This window comes from Cydia splendana, chromosome 3 (genome assembly GCF_910591565.1).
Source record: "Cydia splendana chromosome 3, ilCydSple1.2, whole genome shotgun sequence".
NCBI classification, from domain to species: domain Eukaryota; kingdom Metazoa; phylum Arthropoda; class Insecta; order Lepidoptera; family Tortricidae; genus Cydia; species Cydia splendana.
The window spans coordinates 1,519,874-1,541,506 of NC_085962.1; the positions used below are offsets into that span (position 1 = coordinate 1,519,874).

The window sequence follows — 21,633 nt, forward strand, 5'->3', positions numbered from 1 at the left end:
GCACCCAAGGTGCTTAGCAAAGATGAAAATTTTGTTTTTAATTTCATAACCAAATCATTAAGTAAATTTAGCTTTTCTGGGGGCCTAGCCAACATGCCAATCGCTTGTGCTCCGACAACGAAGCACTTTCTGTCTCTATCACTCTTACATATTAGTGCAATAGAGAGACAGAGATAGCGTTTCGTTGTCGTAGCGCAAACGATTGGCATGTTGGCTACGCACCCAAGGTGCTTAGCAAAGATGTCAATTTTGTTTTTAATTTCATAACCAAATTACGTAAATTTAGCTGTTCTGGGGGCCTAGCCAACATGCCAATCTCTTGCGCTCCAACAACGAAGCGCTTTCTGTCTCTATCACTCTTAGGTATATATTAGTGCGATAGAGAGACAGAGAGAGCGCTTCGTTGTCGGAGTGCGAACGATTGGCATAATGGGTAGGGCCCCAGAACACCTAAATTGTATCCAAAGATTTGGTTATTAAATTAAAAACAAAAATTGTCATCTTGGCTAGGCACCTTGGGTTCGTAGTCAATATGCCAATCGTTTGCGCTACGACAACTAAACGCTATCTCTGTCTCTCTATCGCACTAATATGTAAGAGTGATAGACAGAAAGCGCTTCGTTGTTGGAGCGCAAGCGATTGGCATGTTGACTAGGCCCCCAGAACGTTTAAATTTACCTGATTATTTGATTATTAATATAAAAACAAAAATTGACATCTTGGCTAGGCACATTGGGAGCGTAGTCAACGTGCCAAACGTTTGCGCTACGACAACGAAACGCTATCTTTGTCGCTCTAATATGTAAGAGTGATAGAGACAGAAAGCGCTTCGTTGTTGGAGCGCAAGTGATTGGCATGTTGGCTAGGTCTCCAGAACAGCTAAATTTACCTAATGATTTGGTTAATTAATTAAAAACAAAAATTGTCATCTTGGCTAGGTACCTTGGGTTCGTAGCCAATATGCCAATCGTTTGCGCTACGACAACGAAACTCTATCTCTGTCTCTCTATCGCACTAATATGTAAGAGTGATAGAGACAGAAAGCGCTTTGTTGTTGGAGCGCAAGCGATTGGCATGTTGACTAGGCCCCCAGAACGGTTAAATTTACCTGATGATTTGATTATTAAATTAAAAACAAAAATTGGCATCTTGGCTAGGCCCCTAGACCAGCTAAATAGAACCTAATGATTTGGTTAGTAAATTAAAAATAATACGGTTACTGAAACTATGCGTTATGCGACAGTCAATTTGTAGGATTTTATTCCATAAAATAGGTATAAATTAGACAAGAGACTAACTACTATTACATCTACCTAACTATACTTAATTAGTACCTATACGGTACCCGAACTACATTTTTATTCGTGGAATATTATTTCAATTAAAAATCATGATTATATTTATTTGATTAAGAATAAGTTATTCTCATTCAGTTTTTTCTCATACGAATTATTCCCGACCAAAATTATTTGAATATTTTTGACGGGAATAAAATCGAGATGATTTTATTCCTACGAATTCTTATTCAAATAATGATTTTATTCTTGAATGCCCAACACTGGGAGTGACCATGCTCGATAAAGTGCCTAATGTCTACATCCGCGGAAGCTACAAGATCAGGCCACTACAAGACAAAGTCACAGAATCGCGCTTGCGCTGGTACGGCCATGTCATGAGAAGACCAGATGATCACATGACAAAAAGTGCGTTAAGCCTCATATCGGGATCATATCCTCGTGGCAGTGGCAATATCTCAAATAACAATTTAGATCCAGCGACGACCTAGAAACGATATCTCTGGAGAAGGAGGATTAGAAGAGCCGACCCCAATTAGAAACGGGACAAGGCCGGAAGAAGAAGAAGAAGACCATCTATTGTAATGAATTATGTCTAAAAAATTTAAAAGATGACACATGTGTACTGAGACAGTGACGAGCATTCATATTGAGAGAGAACATACCTATTGAGGACAATCTTACACAGATCGACCTAGCCCCAAAGTAAGCAAAGCTTTATATATATATTAATAAAGATATTTTATGATGATGATTATGTGTGTTTCATTGCATGAACCAGTCATCTTCTTCCATTACTTTCAAATAAAACAAAGTAAAAAATTGTATTTGTCTTAAACATATATTTTCTAATTTCTCATTCTCTGTTTCATTGATCACTCCTTACTTATGACTCTTTCGTAATGTCCTATATGCCTGTACAGAAGGTCTAGAAAGCTCATCCGCTCGTGCATCGGTCTTGAACCTAGGCGAAGTTCAGTGTTTATCTCCAAATATGGCAGTTTGTCCTGGGTTACGCGTGGCCATTGAAGAGGAATCAACTTTGATGGTTTCGGTGTTGGATTTCTGGAATAAATAAATACATTATCTGAGGTATTCATTAAATACTTTCTCGAAGCGCTTCGTCCTTTTTTGTGAACCCTCATTACTTGGATTTGGATAATACTAGACAAATAAAATTCTTGAGATATAATATGATGTCAATAGTGGACTTATTAAGCATAACATTTTTCTAATGGTGTGAAAAGAGGGGTGAAATTTTGTATGGAGAATCAATAACCGCTGAACCGATTTAGTTGAAATATTATGGTACCTATGTAAATAGTTTTTGTTATGGGAAAGCTATACCCATAGCTATAGCCCAAAATCACCCCGTAAGGATGAAAAAGGGGTGAAAAAGGGCGTTAGGCGGCAAAAGGAGGTTAAAGATTGTATAGGGAATCAGTAAATAGCAGATTCTATAAAAGATGCCCCCAGATACGTTTTTCAGGATATTTAACGGTAAATCACCACCAACCCCTTAATTTAGCGGATAGAATTGTCATAAGCAACTTACAAACAGAAGTGAAATCCCACCAATAACATTTTTATGTAAAATGTTGCCAAGACGAAATCCTAAGGCTCACACTGTCAAAAAGTTATCAGATCGCTTGTAGAGTCAAGCTTCTAACTCTACAAGCCCTAACGTCACAAACCCTACACCTAAGTCAAAATATGTGACTTTGTCGTTTCGTTACTACAAGAACTATTGTATAATATTGAAAAATGAATGAAAACTGAATGAATATTTCGCCTTACGCCCAAGTGAAGGTAGCGATATCAAGAGTACATTTACAACCAATATTTACTTACTCGAAAGAAGTGCTAACACAGTCTTAAATTATTAAAAAAATTTCGAACCAAAATACGTACCCATATTTAGCGAAATTAGTCCAAAGTTCGGTCATCCTGTCTACAATAAGCATATCTTCATCACGCAACCGTTCTTTCATGTAAGACACATCAAATAAATATCCCAGCTCATCTGCGTGAGCGGCACCACCTTCAGTATATGGCACATTATTTAAATCCTTACGGTAATTCCTTTCACCAACAAATGAAAACGTATAGAAGTACGTGTTGTTTACACCACTTTCCAAATATTTTCTAACAGTTCTGAATATTGGACTGTGAAAAACCAAATCGGCACATACATTCATTTCTGGTCTCCTATTATCTGCACGTTGTAAATCATCACCATAATAAAACAAACGGACAATATTTTGAATTTCATCTGAAAGCTTAATTTCATTTCTAAAATCAAAATAAGTTTCTAAGAGCTCAGACACGTAGTCGGTACTTTCAAATTCATCTTTTTCTATTATGGTTATTATCACATAGGCTTCGTCGTTATTAATACCAATTAAGACATCGGCATCTCTACGAGTAATTGTGTTCAAATCAGCTGGATATTTCGTTATATAGTTATCAGCATTCTCGAATTGCTTTTCAACACACGGTCCAAAAAATACACCAGAATCCCTTGTTGCAGCAATAAGTTCACGTGGCCTTAGTTTATTCAGAAATGATAAAGCTTCGTTAATATCATTCGTTGTATAATTCAATTGCTTTGCTAATTTTATAGGAGCATATGGATCAGAATCTTCGATAAGTGTACGAGATAACGAAACGCCACTTTGCATAATCACTCTATTATAAAGTGGTTCCTGTAGAAAATATTGATGCAAATCCACAGATTCTCCACCTGAACTGTTTCCCGCTATAGTTATTTTGGAGTCGTCTCCGCCAAAATATCGTATATTTTCTTTTATCCAGCGTAATGCTAGTACTTGATCTTTCAAACCCTGATTCCCTGGCAATTTAGACGTTTTAAGACACATGAATCCATAAGGGCCAACGCGATAGTTGAAAGTAATGAAAATAACGTCATGTCTGACCAAGAATCGTGGTCCGTAGACGTATCTGCCTGCAAACCCATATTCGAATATGCCCCCAAATATGTAGATCATAACAGGCAAGGGATTATCAATACTAGCGCTGTACGGTACGTGAATGTTGACGTGAAGACAGTCTAATGTCCCAGTGATTGTGTTGTTGAATTCTTCAACTTGTGGACACCTTGAGGTATCGTCGACGGCTTCAAATATCCCTTCAAATTTGTGTGGAATAGGAGGCTGAAATTTTGAACATTTCATTTTGGTAATGGTCCTTTATATATGAAGTACTTACTTATTACTTATATTATTGGCTAAGGTTGTTCAGTTGTACACTGACAATAAAACTAGGAAAAAACAATGTATTTTTCACCACACCAGCTCGGAAAGGCTTACTTTGCACTTCAAAAAGTGATAGCAAAGTTGCATTTTATTCACATGTGAGGCAATGTAATCAAATGCAAATTTTGAGTTGTTTTCTTATGTTTGCTTTTAGAATTGACTTTTAAATGATGATTTTGGATGATAAATATTTAATAACATTCATTTGGATTTGATTTGGTTTGATATTTTACATTTCATATTTGCTTCGGGTTGGTGTGGTGAAAAATTTTGTGTTTCACTCGGGGGCAAATTTTGTTTAACCCTCGTGCTTTGAAACCCTCGCCACGCTCAAGATTCCATTTTTCGAACCACTCGCTACGCTCGTGGTTTAATTTTGGGATCTTTCGCTTGCTCGGGTATCAATATTAGCTCGAGCGGTTAAACAACAACTTTGCCCCCTTGTAAAACAAATAACGATTACCTACGTGAAATGACGATAGCTTTATATTGATACACTTGCATACCTACTAAAAGTATCGTAAAACAACCTTTTCCTATACTGTAACCTATGGTCGACAAATTAATATCGGAGAAAAAATGCACACCAGCAAGATTTTTCGAATATTTATCAATTGAGATATTTCCATACTCACACCAAAAACATTGTCAGGATCAACTCTTGCATACGGGATACCCAAGAACATGGAGTAATTCCCATCCTGGGCCTGGAGACCTCGAAAACTGCCTACTGGAGTATGCACTATGGGTCTGGGCAACTCAGGGACCATTGTAAGTTCTGTAAAAATCACAAAGTTTAGTCACATGGCAGAATCGCTGTATAAGTATGTCTTCAATCAAATCATTAACCGTACGACTGCGAATGCTCGTATCAGCTTGGGCAAAATTGTTTCGTATATGTAACCACGGATTTTCCTTATATAAATAAAATGAGATGTCTATACAGCTATTCTACTTTACATTTTGGGTTTGATAAGTATACTTATAGCTGGAACAGCAATTGAAAATTTAGTCTGAATTTAGAATTAGTTGCGCAAGAATAAGGCAAACAGTTGAACTAGTTTTCCAATGCCTGTTACTGCTGTTACACGTGATTGAACAGAAGAAAAATACCTGTTACTGAAGCCTGCTGTGCAATTACTAGATAGTATAAAAATAACGGAACGTCAGGGAACATATTCCTTGCTACGTTCATATTGTCGTATAAGTCCGACTATGGTGACGGACTCGCAACTACGGTACGCGATAAGCATGGCCTGAAATGCTCTTGGACGGTTTTTATAGTCAGTCGTGACGAACATTTTATAGCAAGCAAGTATCTTAAGCGCAAATGCATGAATGACGCAAAACACGGCAGACAATTAAATCCACGTGTATTCATTGTGGCGTCGCAGAATGTGTTTACTAACTTCACAATCGCTGAACCGTGTTTCAACACGTAGGTATTTATTATGAGTGCTAATAACAGCCCGTTTCGCAGATGTTCCAACATTCAGCGTTCCCCGCCATCAACACCATTGCCACCGAATACCGGAAAAGAAAAGGCACAACCAACGAGCGTAAAAGACCAGACCAGTCTTGACCCGGTACCAACATCAGAGATTCAGAACTGGATGAGCACCTTAGTGAAATCTGCAGCATTGACGGAAGGCAAATTGAACTCCGACCAAAAACTCAGGATCCACAATCTTTGCCGAAATGTTTCCCACGGTTCCGCAAACATGGCAGTTCTTTACTAAGGCCTTAAAGCAAAGGCATTTGTTATCGACGTATAGATCGGTAATGTTTTTCATACTTAAGTATTTAATGTTCGTATAGAACTATTTTAAGGTAAAGTAATAACAACGTAATAATATAAAAACTTTTTACAAAAAAAAGCAAACCGACTTCAAAAAGGATGAAATAAAATATTATCCTTTTTGAAGTCTATGCGTTACCAACTGATATGTTTGAAGTCGGTGCCAAGCCAAATTTTGAAGCATACCATGATTTTGGTGCGATTCGATAAGGATGTACCTACGTTGGATTGCCTTACACGTTACACGACGACAATGAACGTACTTTCTGTAGGTACAGTCGACGTTAAAAATATGTTTTCACTTTTCGCCTTATTACAAAGGAGTAAGGTGCAAAAGTGTAAATATATCTTTGACGTCGATTGTATCTAAAGCCCCCTCCAGACTATGCGCGTGAATCGCGGGCGAAGCCGCGAACGCGAGTGTGGAGTCGATTTCGCAGGTCTGCGTTCAGGACTCCACACTCGCGTTCGCGGCTTTGCGCCGCGATTCGCGCACGAGTGTGGAGGAGGCTTAAGAACACACCTCAGAACACACGATCAAACCTTCTTGGCGCAGTCTGTACCATGTTTGTCGGCACATTTAGTGGAAATCCAATGCATTTTTTCGTCGTATTTTTTAAAGAGCATTTCTTACTAATGCTCGAACAGTCTATAGCACGCAAGTGTGAGATTGGGACTGAGTAATTTCCCGTCCTTTATCCAGAGGACTACATTTCAAAATATAAAACAATTTAAGAAATTTACCTTCTTGCCAAATTTCACCTAAAGCGGTTCAGTTGTTTAGCCTTGAAAAGGCGACAAAGAGGCAGACAAAATTACTTACACATTTGTAATAGTTATTAGTGCAGTTCTAATGGGATTTATAGCCATAAAGCTGATTATTTTGACTGGTATTGTTACTACTTGGCTTGGCACCGACTTCAAACATATCAGTTGGTAACGCATAGACTTCAAAAAGGATAATATTTTATTTCATCCTTTTTGAAGTCGGTTTGCTTTTTTTTGTAAAAAGTTTTTATTTTTCCATTTTTAGTTTTAACGCATTGTTAAGAGCGCGACGCATGAATGAAAAACAAGATCATGTCTAAATTCGTGTACCTATTACTTTAATAAATATGTATGTAATCAGGAATTTTCTCGAGTCCGTCTGGGAAATTATAATTCCTGTCACTACTACACTAAATCCATCCTCCGCCCCGCCACTGGCCCAATCCCTCAACGCCCCGCGATCACTCAACCTCACAGCGCATCAACCCCTGATCCAGGAACCCCTCGACCCTGAACCAGGAATTTTCTCGAGTCCGTCTGGGAAATTATAATTCCTGTCAACTAAATCCATCCGCCCGCCCCGCCACTGACCCAATCTCTCAGCCCCCCGATCACTCAACCTCACAGCACATCAACCCCTGATCCAGGAACCCCTCGATCCTGAACCAGCAACCCTTCAACCGCCATTCCCCGACCCGTTAATCTCTGACCCCTTAACTCCTAACCCTAACCCCCGATCAGTAGCCTTACCAGCTTACCACGAGTTTGACATTGATATATTCGCTAGCATGTGTGTAACTTACTTCCTATGCATCTCGCTCGTACTAACCTTAGTGTGAGCGAGATGCATAAAAAGTTACATTTAGATGCATAAGACGTTAGCAAATATGTCAATGTCAAACTCGTGGTAAGGCTACAGTTGCAGTACATCAAATTGGTGGTTTTCGGAAGCAAATGCTCGAGTTACTTTAGAAAACCCCGAAATCACTTAACACGTGCCTTTAAAAATTGAGGAGTTCCCTCAATTCCTCATGGATTCCATTATCAGACCAGAACCAAAAATAATACGGAAACACCTTGGAGGTAACTTCTTCCAAACAAAAAAAGAATTACTCAAATCGGATCACAGGTAATCGGTGAACATACTTACATTTAAAGAAATCATCATCATTATCATCAAAATAATCATCATCATCAGGTCTACTTCATCAAATTAGTGGTTTTCGGGAGAAAATGCTCGAGTTGCTTAAGAAAACGCCCAAAACACCATGCATGTGCCTTTAAAAATTGAGGAGTTCCCTCAATTCCTCATGGATCCCATCATCAGAACAGAACCAAATTAAAATGGGACCAACTCGGAGGTAGCTCCTTTCAAACAAAAAAAGAATTACTCAAATCGGACTACGGATGTCGGAGTAATCGGTGAACGTACATAGAAAAAAAAAAAAAAAAATAGCCACAACCGAATACAGAACCTCCTCCTTCTATGAAATTGAAGTCGGTTAAAAATAAAAACGATCGATCTACTTTGTAGACATTATAGACACTGACACAGCACTACTTGGTTACTAAGTGTAAGATAATTCAATACCGTAAAATGGAGTGAGTTAAGTTAAGTAGGGAGAAAAGTGACATTCAAACCTCGATAACATTTTATTTTTAACCGACTTCAATTTCATAGAAGGAGGAGGTTCTGTATTCGGTTGTGGCTATTTTTTTTTTTTTTCTATGTACGTTCACCGATTACTCCGACATCCGTAGTCCGATTTGAGTAATTCTTTTTTTGTTTGAAAGGAGCTACCTCCGAGTTGGTCCCATTTTAATTTGGTTCTGTTCTGATGATGGGATCCATGAGGAATTGAGGGAACTCCTCAATTTTTAAAGGCACATGCATGGTGTTTTGGGCGTTTTCTTAAGCAACTCGAGCACTTTCTCCCGAAAACCACTAATTTGATGAAGTAGACCTGATGATGATGATTATTTTGATGATAATGATGATGATTTCTTTAAATGTAAGTATGTTCACCGATTACTCCGGCACCTGTGATCCGATTTGAGTAATTCTTTTTTTGTTTGGAAGAAGTTACCTCCACGGTATTTCCGTATTATTTTTGGTTCTGGTCTGATGATGGAATCCACGAGGAATTGAGGGAACTCCTCAATTTTTAAAGGCACGTGTTAAGTGATTTCGGGGTTTTCTAAAGTAACTCGAGCATTTGCTTCCGAAAGCCACCAATTTGATGTACTGCAACTGTAGCCTTACCACGAGTTTGACATTGACATATTCGCTAACGTCTTATGCATCTAAATGTAACTTTTTATGCATCTCGCTCACACTAAGGTTCACAGTACGAGCGAGATGCATAGGAAGTAAGTTACACACATGCTAGCGAATATATCAATGTCAAACTCGTGGTAAGCTGGTAAGGCTATTACTGATCGGGGGTTAGGGTTAGGAGTTAAGGGGTCAGGGATTAACGGGTCGGGGAATGGCGGTTGAAGGGTTGCTGGTTCAGGATCGAGGGGTTCCTGGATCAGGGGTTGATGTGCTGTGAGGTTGAGTGATCGGGGGGCTGAGGGATTGGGTCAGTGGCGGGGCGGGCGGATGGATTTAGTTGACAGGAATTATAATTTCCCAGACGGACTCGAGAAAATTCCTGGTTCAGGGTCGAGGGGTTCCTGGATCAGGGGTTGATGCGCTGTGAGGTTGAGTGATCGGGGCGTTGAGGGATTGGGCCAGTGGCGGGGCGGAGGATGGATTTAATGTAGTAGTGACAGGAATTATAATTTCCCACACGGACTCGAGAAAATTCCTGATTACATACATATTTATTAAAGTAATAGGTACACGAATTTAGTGTTAAACATGATCTTGTTTTTCATTCATGCGTCGCGCTCTTAACAATAGCGTTAAAACTAAAAATGGAAAAATAAAAACTTTTTACAAAAAAAAGCAAACCGACTTCAAAAAGGATGAAATAAAATTTTATCCTTTTTGAAGTCTATGCGTTACCAACTGATATGTTTGAAGTCGGTGCCAAGCCAAGTAGTAACAATACCAGTCAAAATAATCAGCTTTATGGCTATAAATCCCATTAGAACTGCACTAATAACTATTACAAATGTGTAAGTAATTTTGTCTGCCTCTTTGTCGCCTTTTCAAGGCTAAACAACTGAACCGCTTTAGGTGAAATTTGGCAAGAAGGTAAATTTCTTAAATTGTTTTATATTTTGAAATGTAGTCCTCTGGATAAGGGACGGGAAATTACTCAGTCCCAATCTCACACTTGCGTGCTGTAGACTGTTCGAGCATTAGTAAGAAAAAATACGACGAAAAAAAATGCATTGGATTTCCACTAATGTGCCGACAAACATGGTACAGACTGCGCCAAGAAGGTTTGATCGTGTGTTCTGAGGTGTGTTCTTAAGCCTCCTCCACACTCGTGCGCGAATCGCGGCGCAAAGCCGCGAACGCGAGTGTGGAGTCCTGAACGCAGACCTGCGAAATCGACTCCACACTCGCGTTCGCGGCTTCGCCCGCGATTCACGCGCATAGTCTGGAGGGGGCTTTAGATACAATCGACGTCAAAGATATATTTACACTTTTGCACCTTACTCCTTTGTAATAAGACGAAAAGTGTAAACATATTTTTAACGTCGACTGTACCTACAGAAAGTACGTTCATTGTCGTCGTGTAAGGCAATCCAACGTAGGTACATCCTTATCGAATCGCACCAAAATCATGGTATGCTTCAAAATTTGGCTTGGCACCGACTTCAAACATATCAGTTGGTAACGCATAGACTTCAAAAAGGATAAAATTTTATTTCATCCTTTTTGAAGTCGGTTTGCTTTTTTTTGTAAAAAGTTTTTATTACATATGTAAACTGAATGGTGTATTTATAATAAATGTCCCGGACATTTGCATTTTAGTTTTTTTTTATGATTTTGGGTAGTTCCATTTCATAACTTTACCGATAAACACAAAATCCCTCCTCACCCCGTAGTACCTCGTAGTTGGGGTGAGATGGGATTTCATACAAAGGTGATTTTGGAACATTGTTGGATCGATTTTTTTTTCTTATGAATATCACTATAGCTCCATTTGTAATACGAATACATTATTTGGGTAGAAGTACCCTTTAAAAACCATCTCACCCCCCCCTGGCATACCTTCTCTCCCCATTTATAACCAAACTCTCTACGCAATACCTACTCACCCCATTTTACGGTACCTATTTATGTCTCTTTGTTCATGATTTTAATTTGTTTTATTGTTCTTTAAATTATCTAGTACATAAATTATCTCTTTGCCTGAGATACAGGATTATATTTCTAGTTCAGGCGCACGTAATGTACGTAAAAATGTAAAAGTTCACGCATAATGTAATATTAGCAATATTTTTTTCTCAATAAATTATTCTTATATTCTTATAGTCTTAATCAAAGAGAATTAAATGACTACGTTTTAAGAGTCGGCACTCTCGAACAAGCCTTGAATCGAATTATGAACGTACATTAATTGTGCCAACACACCAAGTACTGGCTTAAATAACTCGCATCCAGGCCATAATTGTTAAAAAAAAAACCACACCAAATACAGTCATGTCAATACTACCAACACAAAAAAAAACAACGCTAGGGCTCGACACTTCCAGTACCTACTGTTTATCGATATCGATAAATGTGCGATACGTGCTGCTGTATTTACTGTACTACTGTAACAGTACATTATGAGAATCACGTGGATTAATAATAAAAAAAAAACATTATATAAACAATTTTATTTTACATGATAAAAATTAAGTACATAGTTTATTATTCAAGTAGGCATATTACAATAATTATGCTGAATTCACGCGCATTCTTTTTTAATCTGGTCCCTTTTTATTGAAGGCACTGAATGGAGAATGATTTCCACAAATGAACTTGTTTCCATTCGGCTTTTGAATAGGTAAATAAATACGCCAAATCCTCATTTCCTGTTAGCTTTGCCCATAATCGACATCTGAAATAAAGAGATTATCGATAAATTGGTCGTACACTATTCGTGTCTTAGCTTACTTAGTTTTTTACTTAAAAAGACTTCATTCACAAAATATTTTCGTTTTAATCATGGATTGTACACGACTAAAACTAATTCGAACTAATCAAATTAGTAACTGTTAACGACTCAAAGTAAAAAATTAAAATATTGCATACAAACATCAGTTTACCGGCCTGTTCGGATCAAGTGGAAATTTGGCCAAAAATACGTCAGTAGTTAGTCTTCTTACACGCCCACCACAAACTTCACATTCCCTTAAAGATTTGGCCCCCATTTAAATAACAGCTAAAGTTATTTTACCAAAATTACAATAAAAAATAACCACGTATTTCCACTTTCACGACAATTTAAAATGACGTTATTGACGTTTTACTACCGATCATACCAACCTAAAGAAAAGTAAGTATAATACGTCTATGTTAAAAGCAAGTATGGTATGTGCTACCAAAATGCAACAGCAGTCATTTTAAATTCGATAAGATTATTTCTATGCCTCAATGTTGGTAACAAGTACGTTCCTAATTTATCATAATGGGCTGGTCTTAATGATAATGATGGTTATGAAACCTGTGAATTAAATTTACAAGTTATTAAGCCATTATTGAATTTTGAATAAACTTGCCTAGGTACCTAATACCGCCAGCATCCTTGGTACAATGCCTCAAGGGCCTATTTTAGATTTAAGCTAGTTATTAATTTCGTTTAGTAGTACCACTGTATATATATTGTATGTAAATAAATGTTTGTTAAAATTAAATATCTCAATACCCCCTAATAAAATTGATTTTGGGCAAAATTATTTATTACGTAAATAAACAGTTATGTAAATGTAAATAAACATATTGTACACTAAACAAAAATTCTTCATGCAAAATGTTGACAAATGTGCGTCAAAAGCTGTAACGATTTTCAACTTTTGAACTTTATAAAATCTTCAATCAACTCAATGTAAGATTTACCTATGAGGTGTCCTACCTCCAGTGTTAGGTTGACGTGCTATTTATGGATCACCATGTATATCTTTTTTGTAGGAAATGTTATATACAGTTTATTTACGTATCAGATGATAAAAAAGGGACATTTAGCTTTACTCCCATGCACCCTGCGGTACATTTAGTATGTTATATAACACTTTAAACTCTCGCGTTTTGTATCGTGAGGACGGGTACAAATTATCGTCTACTTGGGGACCAGTGATTCAAATGTTGAAACCAGCGGATATATCTTCGGACCAGTGTACGGATACTGTGAGTGTTGCGTGTCGTGCCGTGGACAATAAACATTAAACTTTAACGGGTAGCTGCAATTTCTTTGTCTACCCCGAACATTTTTATAAACTAATTTCGGGTAGTTTAGTGGTGTTTTATTAATATCTCCGTTGACATTTGTTGGGACGTCAGTCTTTCCGTGACCACAGCTGGTGCAACTCAGCTGAAACGTCGGAATTAAAGGTAAAAACAATGAAATTATATCGCGGTAGACCCGTTTGTGTAATTAAATATTTAGTATGTTGTTTAATACACCATTCTCTACAACTAGGTATGCCAATATAATATTCTAACTTTCGCGTTTTGAACACATATTAACTCACAAAATCCACACAAAATTCGCGTTAGACCCGTCTATAAATGTGAGTTAATAGGTATGCCAAAATACGCTTATACACATTATCCTATTTTTCCTTCGTATAGTGGACTAATTTTTTCATAACTTTTCACATCACCTAATCAGAAAATGGATTTTTCTTCCCTGCTAGGAGGGATCAAAGTGGCACTTTTCTGTTCAACGACATTTCATTGCCAGTATAAAATATTAATATAATTAACTATGAACATCGTATGTACAGCCTGGCAATAAAGAGTAGAAATTAAAAAGTGGCAACATTGTAGTGTCAACACTAAGATTTTTTATTTTCCTCATAGTTGATGTGAAAAGCAGTATGTGTCACAGGGTATCAAAATTATTTCGTTTTGGGCGTTAACACTTGAATCCCTCATTACGCTCAGGATTCTACAATAGAATCCCTCACAACGTTCGGGATTCTATTGTAGAATCCATCGCTTCATTCAGGATTCAATGTACGCCCTTGACGGAAATATATCATTTTGATCCCTTGTAACACAAACTACTATTCTTACAGTTAGAGTTAGACCAGGCTCCAATTTCACCACGGTGACAGGTGCGACAATTGTAAAACATCACTGTTGCTGACGTCACAGGCATCCATGGGCTACGGTTACCGCTTACCATCGGGCGGGCCGTATTCCTGTTTGCCACCATCATTGTTTTATTAAAAGAAACTTTATAATATCTGAAAAAAACAGATATTTCTCTTGCTAAGTTTATGACAATTGTCACAAGAAACACTACAATTGTCACGAAATTCCGACATATAACTCATTACCTGTCAAGAATTACCTACAATTCTTCTAAATCTTGACAATTGTCAGAAACTTCGCAAAAGAAATATCTGTTTTTTTCCGATATAATAAAGTTTTTTTAAATAATACAATGATGGTGGCAAACAGGAATACGGCCCGCCCGATGGTAGGTGGTAACCGTAGCCCATGGATGCCTGTGACGTCGGCAACAGTGATTTTACAATTGTCGCACCTGTCACCGTGGTGAAATTGGGGCCTGGTGTTCCAAGGTTTAAGTGGTTCCTGATAGATAGAAAAAGAAAACAAGCACCGCCAAAATTGAGATAGGAAGATGAAATTGTAAAATTCGCAGGGACGAGATGGGTAGGGGTGAGAAAATAAATACTGAGTATTTACTCGATATTTACTTACAAAAATATGAATAACAAACTTAGAGCATTTAGTAACTGGAGACGTGGTGTCTGTCATTTTCTGTACGAATCAGTCTGCCGATTTTTGCGGGGGAGGGGACGTCAAATGTATTGCTATTTCTACATGATTTGTAGCGTAACGCTCAAATAGCCATGTCAGTCCATACAAAAGTTTGCACAATTGTACAAGTTTTTCGGCAGAGGGGTAAGTTCTTAAAGGCGACTCCGGTTATTAAATGCTCTAAGATAATACATTATTATTATTACCTACTCAGCCCCTGCTTAACCTCTTCGCTTATTCTACTTTTCCAGTTCGTAGTTTTACTGCTTGAGTCAGTCGGATATTGATAAACAATTGACTACCTATAAAACCGGCCATTTGCGAATCGAACTCACGATCTCAGGATTTATTTACATTCAAATAAAACAAAGTAAAAATATCTTATTGTTTTTATACTTTGTTCAAGATCTACTTGCTTATTCCCTGTTTGATTGTAGAGTCTTTGCTGATCCACCTTTGGTAATGTCCAATGTGCTTATACAGAAGGTCTAAAAAGCTCATCCGCTCATGCATCGGTCTTGAACCTAGGCGTAGTTCAGTGTTTATCTCCAAATATGGCAGTTTGTCCTTGGTTACGCGTGGCCATTGAAGAGGGATCAACTTAGATGGTTTCGGTGTTGGATTTCTGAAATAAGGATATGAATTTTAATAAAGGTTTTTAATAATATATTATGAACACGGACAGGCTATTGCCTATACAAGGAAAGTATTCTATGTCTACCTATTTTCGCTAATTTAGATAATAGTTGAGCACTATTTTTTAGAATTTTAAAGGACGTTGGTTGACATAGATAAAGACGTAAGTACCTAATTTATTGGTCATGAAATGTTGCAGATCGCAACTCACAACTGTTTAACATATTAATAATATGAATCATAATATATTTAATTACACAAACGGGTCTACCGCGATATAATTTCATTGTTTTTACCTTTAATTCCGACGTTTCAGCTGAGTTTCTGTAATTAAATATGTGTACAAAACGCGAGAGTTTAAAGTGTTACATGAATCATAATATTCAATTACCTATTGCATTTCTTTATAATCCATAAATTCGTAAGAACTTAAAAAAATTCTATTAGCCATTTTTATTTTTGTTTAAAGCTTGGAAGGCTTATTACAGTCTCTATTATAAATTTTCTATTATAAACTATGTAGTGTTAAGTATATTATACAATGGCTGCTATTTAACTGATCACCAGATTTAGTAAAATTTAATACCAAAAAAATCTATTTTACCACCCTAAAATAATGAATGATCACCAAAATTATAACACCATTTTAATGTGAAATGATTACCAATTTTATTACATTTTACTATCCTTTTAAAGGAAATGACACCAAACTAATCATTATTAACCCAAAAATAGTAAATGATTACCAAATTTCAAACCCCATTTTAATGTGAAATGATAACCAAATTTTTACATCTTGCTATCCTATTAAAGAAAATGACACCAAAATAATCATTGTAAACCCAAAAATAGTAAATGACCACCAAACTTAGAACTCCATTTTAATGTAAAATTATAACCAAATTTTTAAATCTTAATATTATATAAAAGCATATGACTCCAAAATAATAATTGTAAACCCAAAATAGTAAATGACCACCAAAATTGTAACCACATTTTAACTAAAAATGTCCAAATATTTAATATAATTATCGTTATCCTATTAAATTAATTAATCCACTTCGTCACCTTTTTCTAGTAGCTTTTTATTTCTGTAACAGTCGCAGTTCTAATCTAACCTAACCCACTTTTCTAGTAGCATTTCGTTTCTGTAAGGGTCGCAGTTCAAACCTAACCTAACCTAACCCACTTTTCTAGTAGCATTTCTTTTCTGCAAGGGTCGCAGTTCAAACCTAACCTAACCTACTTTTCTAGTAGCATTTCTTTTCTGCAAGGTTCGCAGTTCAAACCTAACCTAACCCACTTTTCTAGTAGCATTTCTTTTCTGTAAGGGTCGCAGTTCAAACCTAACCTAACCCACTTTTCTGATAGCAGTTTGGTTCTGTATGGGGCGCAGTTCAAACCTAACCTAACCCACTTTTCTAGTAGCATTTCGTTTCTAGAAGAATGATTATTTTGGAGTCATTTGCTTTAATAGGATTGCAAACCTAACCCACTTTTCTCGTAGCATTTCGTTTCTGTATGGGTCGCAGTTCAAACCTAACCTAACCCATTTTTCTAGTAGCATTTCGTATCTGTGGGTAGCAGTTGAAACTTAACCTAGCCCACTTTTTTAGTAGCATTTCGGTTCTGTGAGGATCGCAGTTCTAACCTAACCTAACCCACTTTTATAGTAGCATTTCGTTTCTGTAAAGGTCGCAGTTCAAACCTAACCTAACCTACTTTTCTAGTACCATTTCGTTTCTGTAAGGGTCGCAGTGCTAACCTAACCCACTTAACTGATAGCAGTTTGACTTACTTTTCTAGTAGCATAACGAAATGCTACTAGAAAAGTAGATTAGGTAAGGTAGGTATGCGGTGCGGGGTACGGGGGGGTTGAGCGGGAGGGGCTAGTAATTTTGGCATCAGTTTACTTTATTTGGTAATATGTATACATTTTTTGGTAATCATAGTGGTTTATTTAGGTGAAAATATCGCATTAATTTGGTCTTCAAGATTTGGTGATCATTAATGATTTTTGGTGATCATTCAATATATTTGGTATTTGAATACAATTTGAAGTGCAGTCGTAATTAAAATGGTGGTACTTTTGTATTTTTTGGCCTTATTTTTTTGGTGTTCAGTAATTTTTTTTGGTAAGCATGATTTTTTTATTTAGGGTACCAAAGTATTTTTTGGTGGTCATTATATTTGTAGCTTTATACAATGCTATAAGTATAGCAAATAAAACCTTACTTGCTTCCTAGACAATTATTTAAAGAAGCATTATCCTAGAAAAATAGACTTGAAATGTTTCCATTACTTAAAAAAATCTTAAGACGTACCCATATTTTACAAAATTAGTCCAAAGTTCGGTCATCCTGTCTACAATTAGCATATCTTCATCACGGAAACGCTCTTTCATGTAAGATATGTCAAATAAATATCCCAGCTCATCTCCGTGAAAAGCACCATCTATTGTAAATGGAATATTCTGGAGATCCTTGATATAATTCCTTTCACCAGCAAATGAAAACATATAGAAGTAGGTATTGTCCATGCCACTCTCCAAATATTTTCTAACAGTTCTTAGTATCGGACTGTGAAATATAAAATCAGCATGGACATTCATTTCCGTTCTCTTGTTTTCTGCACACTGAACATCATCACCATAATAAAATAACCGAACAATCTTATTCATTTCCTTTGAAAGTTTACTTTCGTTTTTAAATTCAAAATAAGTTTCTAAAATCAAAGACACGAAGTCTTCACATTCATACTTACCATTATCTATGTCCATAGTTACTAACGGATAGCTTTCGTCGTTAGTAATACCAATTAAGACATCGACATCTCTACGAGAAACTGTGTTCAAATCAGCAGGGTATTTTGTTATATAGTTATAAGCATTCTCGAATTGCTTTTCAACACACGGTCTAAAAATAACACCAGACTCCCTTGTTGCAGCAATTAGTTCATGCGGCTCCAATTTGTTTAGAAACGATAAAGCATCATCAATATGATGTGTTGAATAATTCAATTGTTTTGCTAATTTTATAGGAGCATCTCGATCAGGATCAGACTCTTCATTAATATCATGAGATAATGCAACTCCACTTTGCAAAATCACTCTATTATAAAGCTGTTCCTGTAGAAAGTACTGATGATAATCCAACGTCACTGAACCAGAACTGTGTCCCGCTACAGTGATTTTGGAGTCTTCTCCGCCAAAATATCGTATATTTTCTTTAATCCACCGCAGTGCTTGTACTTGATCTTTCAAACCCTGATTTCCTGGTACTTTAGAAGTATTAAGACAAAAAAATCCATATGGGCCAAGGCGATAGTTGAACGTAAGTAATGAGAATAATGTCATGCCTAACTAAGAAGCGTGGTCCATATACGTCTGCCTGCATATCCTAATTCGAATTTCCCCCCAAATATGTGGATCATAACAGGCAAGGGATTATCAATACTAGCGCTGTTTGGCACATAAATGTTGACGTGAAGACAGTCCAATGTCCCAGTGATTGTGTTGTTAAATTATTCAACTTGTGGACACTTTGAAGTATCGTCAACTGCTTCATATATCCCTTCAAATTTGTGTGGAATAGGAGGCTGAAATTTTAATATGTCGTTTTGGTATATAATTATTCTTTATATTATGTATTAATTTATTTTCAGAGGTTGCAAAACCAGAAAAAAATATGAATAGTACGACAGCTTTGTTATTATACTTGCATACCAAAATTAATTGAAATAGAAATAATTTATTCGTAAGCACAAACATATAATAGAATATTAATACAAATCAGAAAACATAGGAAGGAGATAGTGCCTCGAAATGGTCTTAGCATAGGATTCTGGGTACTTCCAGTCCTGATAATCCCCAAAATTAGACGTTTATATCAAAGGAAACTTATTAGAACGATCAAAAAGAAAATTAAGTAACAATAAAGAAAAAAGAAAAAAAAATGCATCAAGAAGAAAATAGCGAAAACGAAACGCCGAACACCCACTCCGATTCTGACTTTTCATAAATTGAGAAATTGCTAATCTCACACCAAAAACATTGTCCGGATCAACTCTCGCATACGGAATACCCAGAAACATAGAGTAATTCCCGTCTTGGGCCCAAAGCCCCCGATAGCTGCCTACTGGAGTATGCACAATTGGTCTGGTGAACTCGGGATACAATTGATTTTCTGCAAAATAAACAAAGTTTACTCACAGCGTGGACACGCTTTAAGGTATGGCTTCGATCAAACAATTCAAATAATTGACCGAATGAGGGCGAGTTCTTGTAAATTAACTATAAAACATTACAAACCAAATTAACGTTATATAATATTTATCATTGAAAATCATCACTTAAGAGTCAATTACACCAGCAATTATGAGGATTATTATTTAGCTAATTATAATGATGTTTTCTCGTCAGTTTTTTGGAGAATAAAAGCCTTTACGAGCTGGTGAGGTAACAATATTTTACCTGGTACCGAAGTCTGAGATGACTGCTGTCAGTTATTAGTAGATAGCACATAAATACCGGACTAAAACACGAAATCTCTGAGACCATAATGAGCTTGTGAAATCTAAAAATAAAGTATAAATGGATAATATTGTTTGTCATGGTCAACTGCATCTGCTTTACTATTGCCAAAGAGAATTTAGTATTAATAAATATTAAATTATGTTGCGGCGTTGGCATGGTTGCTGTCACTGTTAGATTCCTTAGTGCAATGAGTTCGGCGTTAGCTTTTGGCCGGTTCTTATCATCATCGTGACTGTTGAGTTCTAACTAGTACTTACATATGTGAATGCATGGATCACGCACATCACGGCAGACGATAAAAAAATATGTGGATTATCAGTAACATTCAAAAATTTAATTTCAAGACACCAGTTGGTTAAGGCTCTCTTGATTGTTCAAAAACTGATGAGAAAGTTGCATTGTATCCACATGTGGGGCAAAGTAATCAAATGCAAATTTGAGTTGTCTCATTATGTTGGCTGTTAAAATTTACTTTTAAATTCATTCAATTCAATTCAATTCATTCAATTTCTTTAATGTCAAAATAACACATGTCAAACAAAATCACAATAGAACTACAAAATATACAACTAACACTAAACACTTAACTACAAAACACTAACACTAAATTAAAAACACATAACCAGATCAAGCAAAGAAAAAGAAAATAGCAATATTAAATAAAAATGTAAAAAAAATGTCATTAAAACTTATACATCACAAATGTCATTATTTACGAAATTATTTAATGTTAAATTTACTGTAGAATTCCTTAACCGTAAAATATGCCTTATCAATTAAATATGCTTTCAACTTCTCAACAAACAGGTCATAAGAAGCCGCCTCTTTAATCTCACGGCTCAGGCTGTTAAAGATTTTAATTCCAACTACCCCCAACGAGTTGGATGTTTTCGCAAGCCTGACAAAGACAGACTTAATGTCCCTATCAGTTCTCCTTTGTTCAGGTCGACGCATAACACATTCACTTTTGTGTTTATACATGTACTTCGATGTATGATGATTTTGAATGATAAATATCCTACAGCGTTCAGTATGCATTGATTTGCTTTGATTTTGTTTGATACTTTACAGTTAGTATTTCCTTGTGTTAGCACTTTTTAATTTTTTTTTGTTAGCCTAGTTTAGTGTCCCACTGCTGGGCAAAGGGCTCCCCTCCTTTCCTCCACTCAACCCTATCGTTTGTACGTTCCCGCCAATCCGGATTAAATGCGTCCAAGTCGTCCCGCCATCTACTTTTTGGTCTGTCTGCATTACTTTTTACATATTTCAGGTATACTTTATTACTTTTTACTTACTAACTGTTATTCTGACCTCCCATAATGAACATCTGCATGATGGCTGGATCGATTAATAAGGATATTATAACAAGCAACGAAACTAGCTCTCATTTTTATGTTCGGTTTTCAGAAGTTAGCTATAACAAGTTC

The 21,633-nt window shown here is 36.5% G+C and overlaps 1 protein-coding gene, 1 long non-coding RNA gene and 1 pseudogene across 2 annotated transcripts in view; all 3 read right to left on the bottom strand.

Annotated features, from left to right (window-relative positions):
* Positions 1-21,633, bottom strand: part of LOC134806464 (uncharacterized) — a 558,863-nt gene that overhangs the window by 282,252 nt on the left and 254,978 nt on the right. The gene's annotated exons all lie outside the window — the stretch shown is intronic.
* On the bottom strand, positions 2,171-5,345 carry LOC134806639 (bile salt-activated lipase-like). The gene is made up of 3 exons (XM_063779966.1): positions 5,206-5,345; positions 3,207-4,468; positions 2,171-2,360 (listed from the first exon to the last, which is right to left on the bottom strand). The coding sequence occupies exons 1-3, from the start codon at positions 5,338-5,340 to the stop codon at positions 2,171-2,173; spliced, it is 1,587 nt and encodes a 528-aa protein (XP_063636036.1). The 5' UTR covers positions 5,341-5,345.
* On the bottom strand, positions 15,445-21,539 carry LOC134806640 (juvenile hormone esterase-like; annotated as a pseudogene).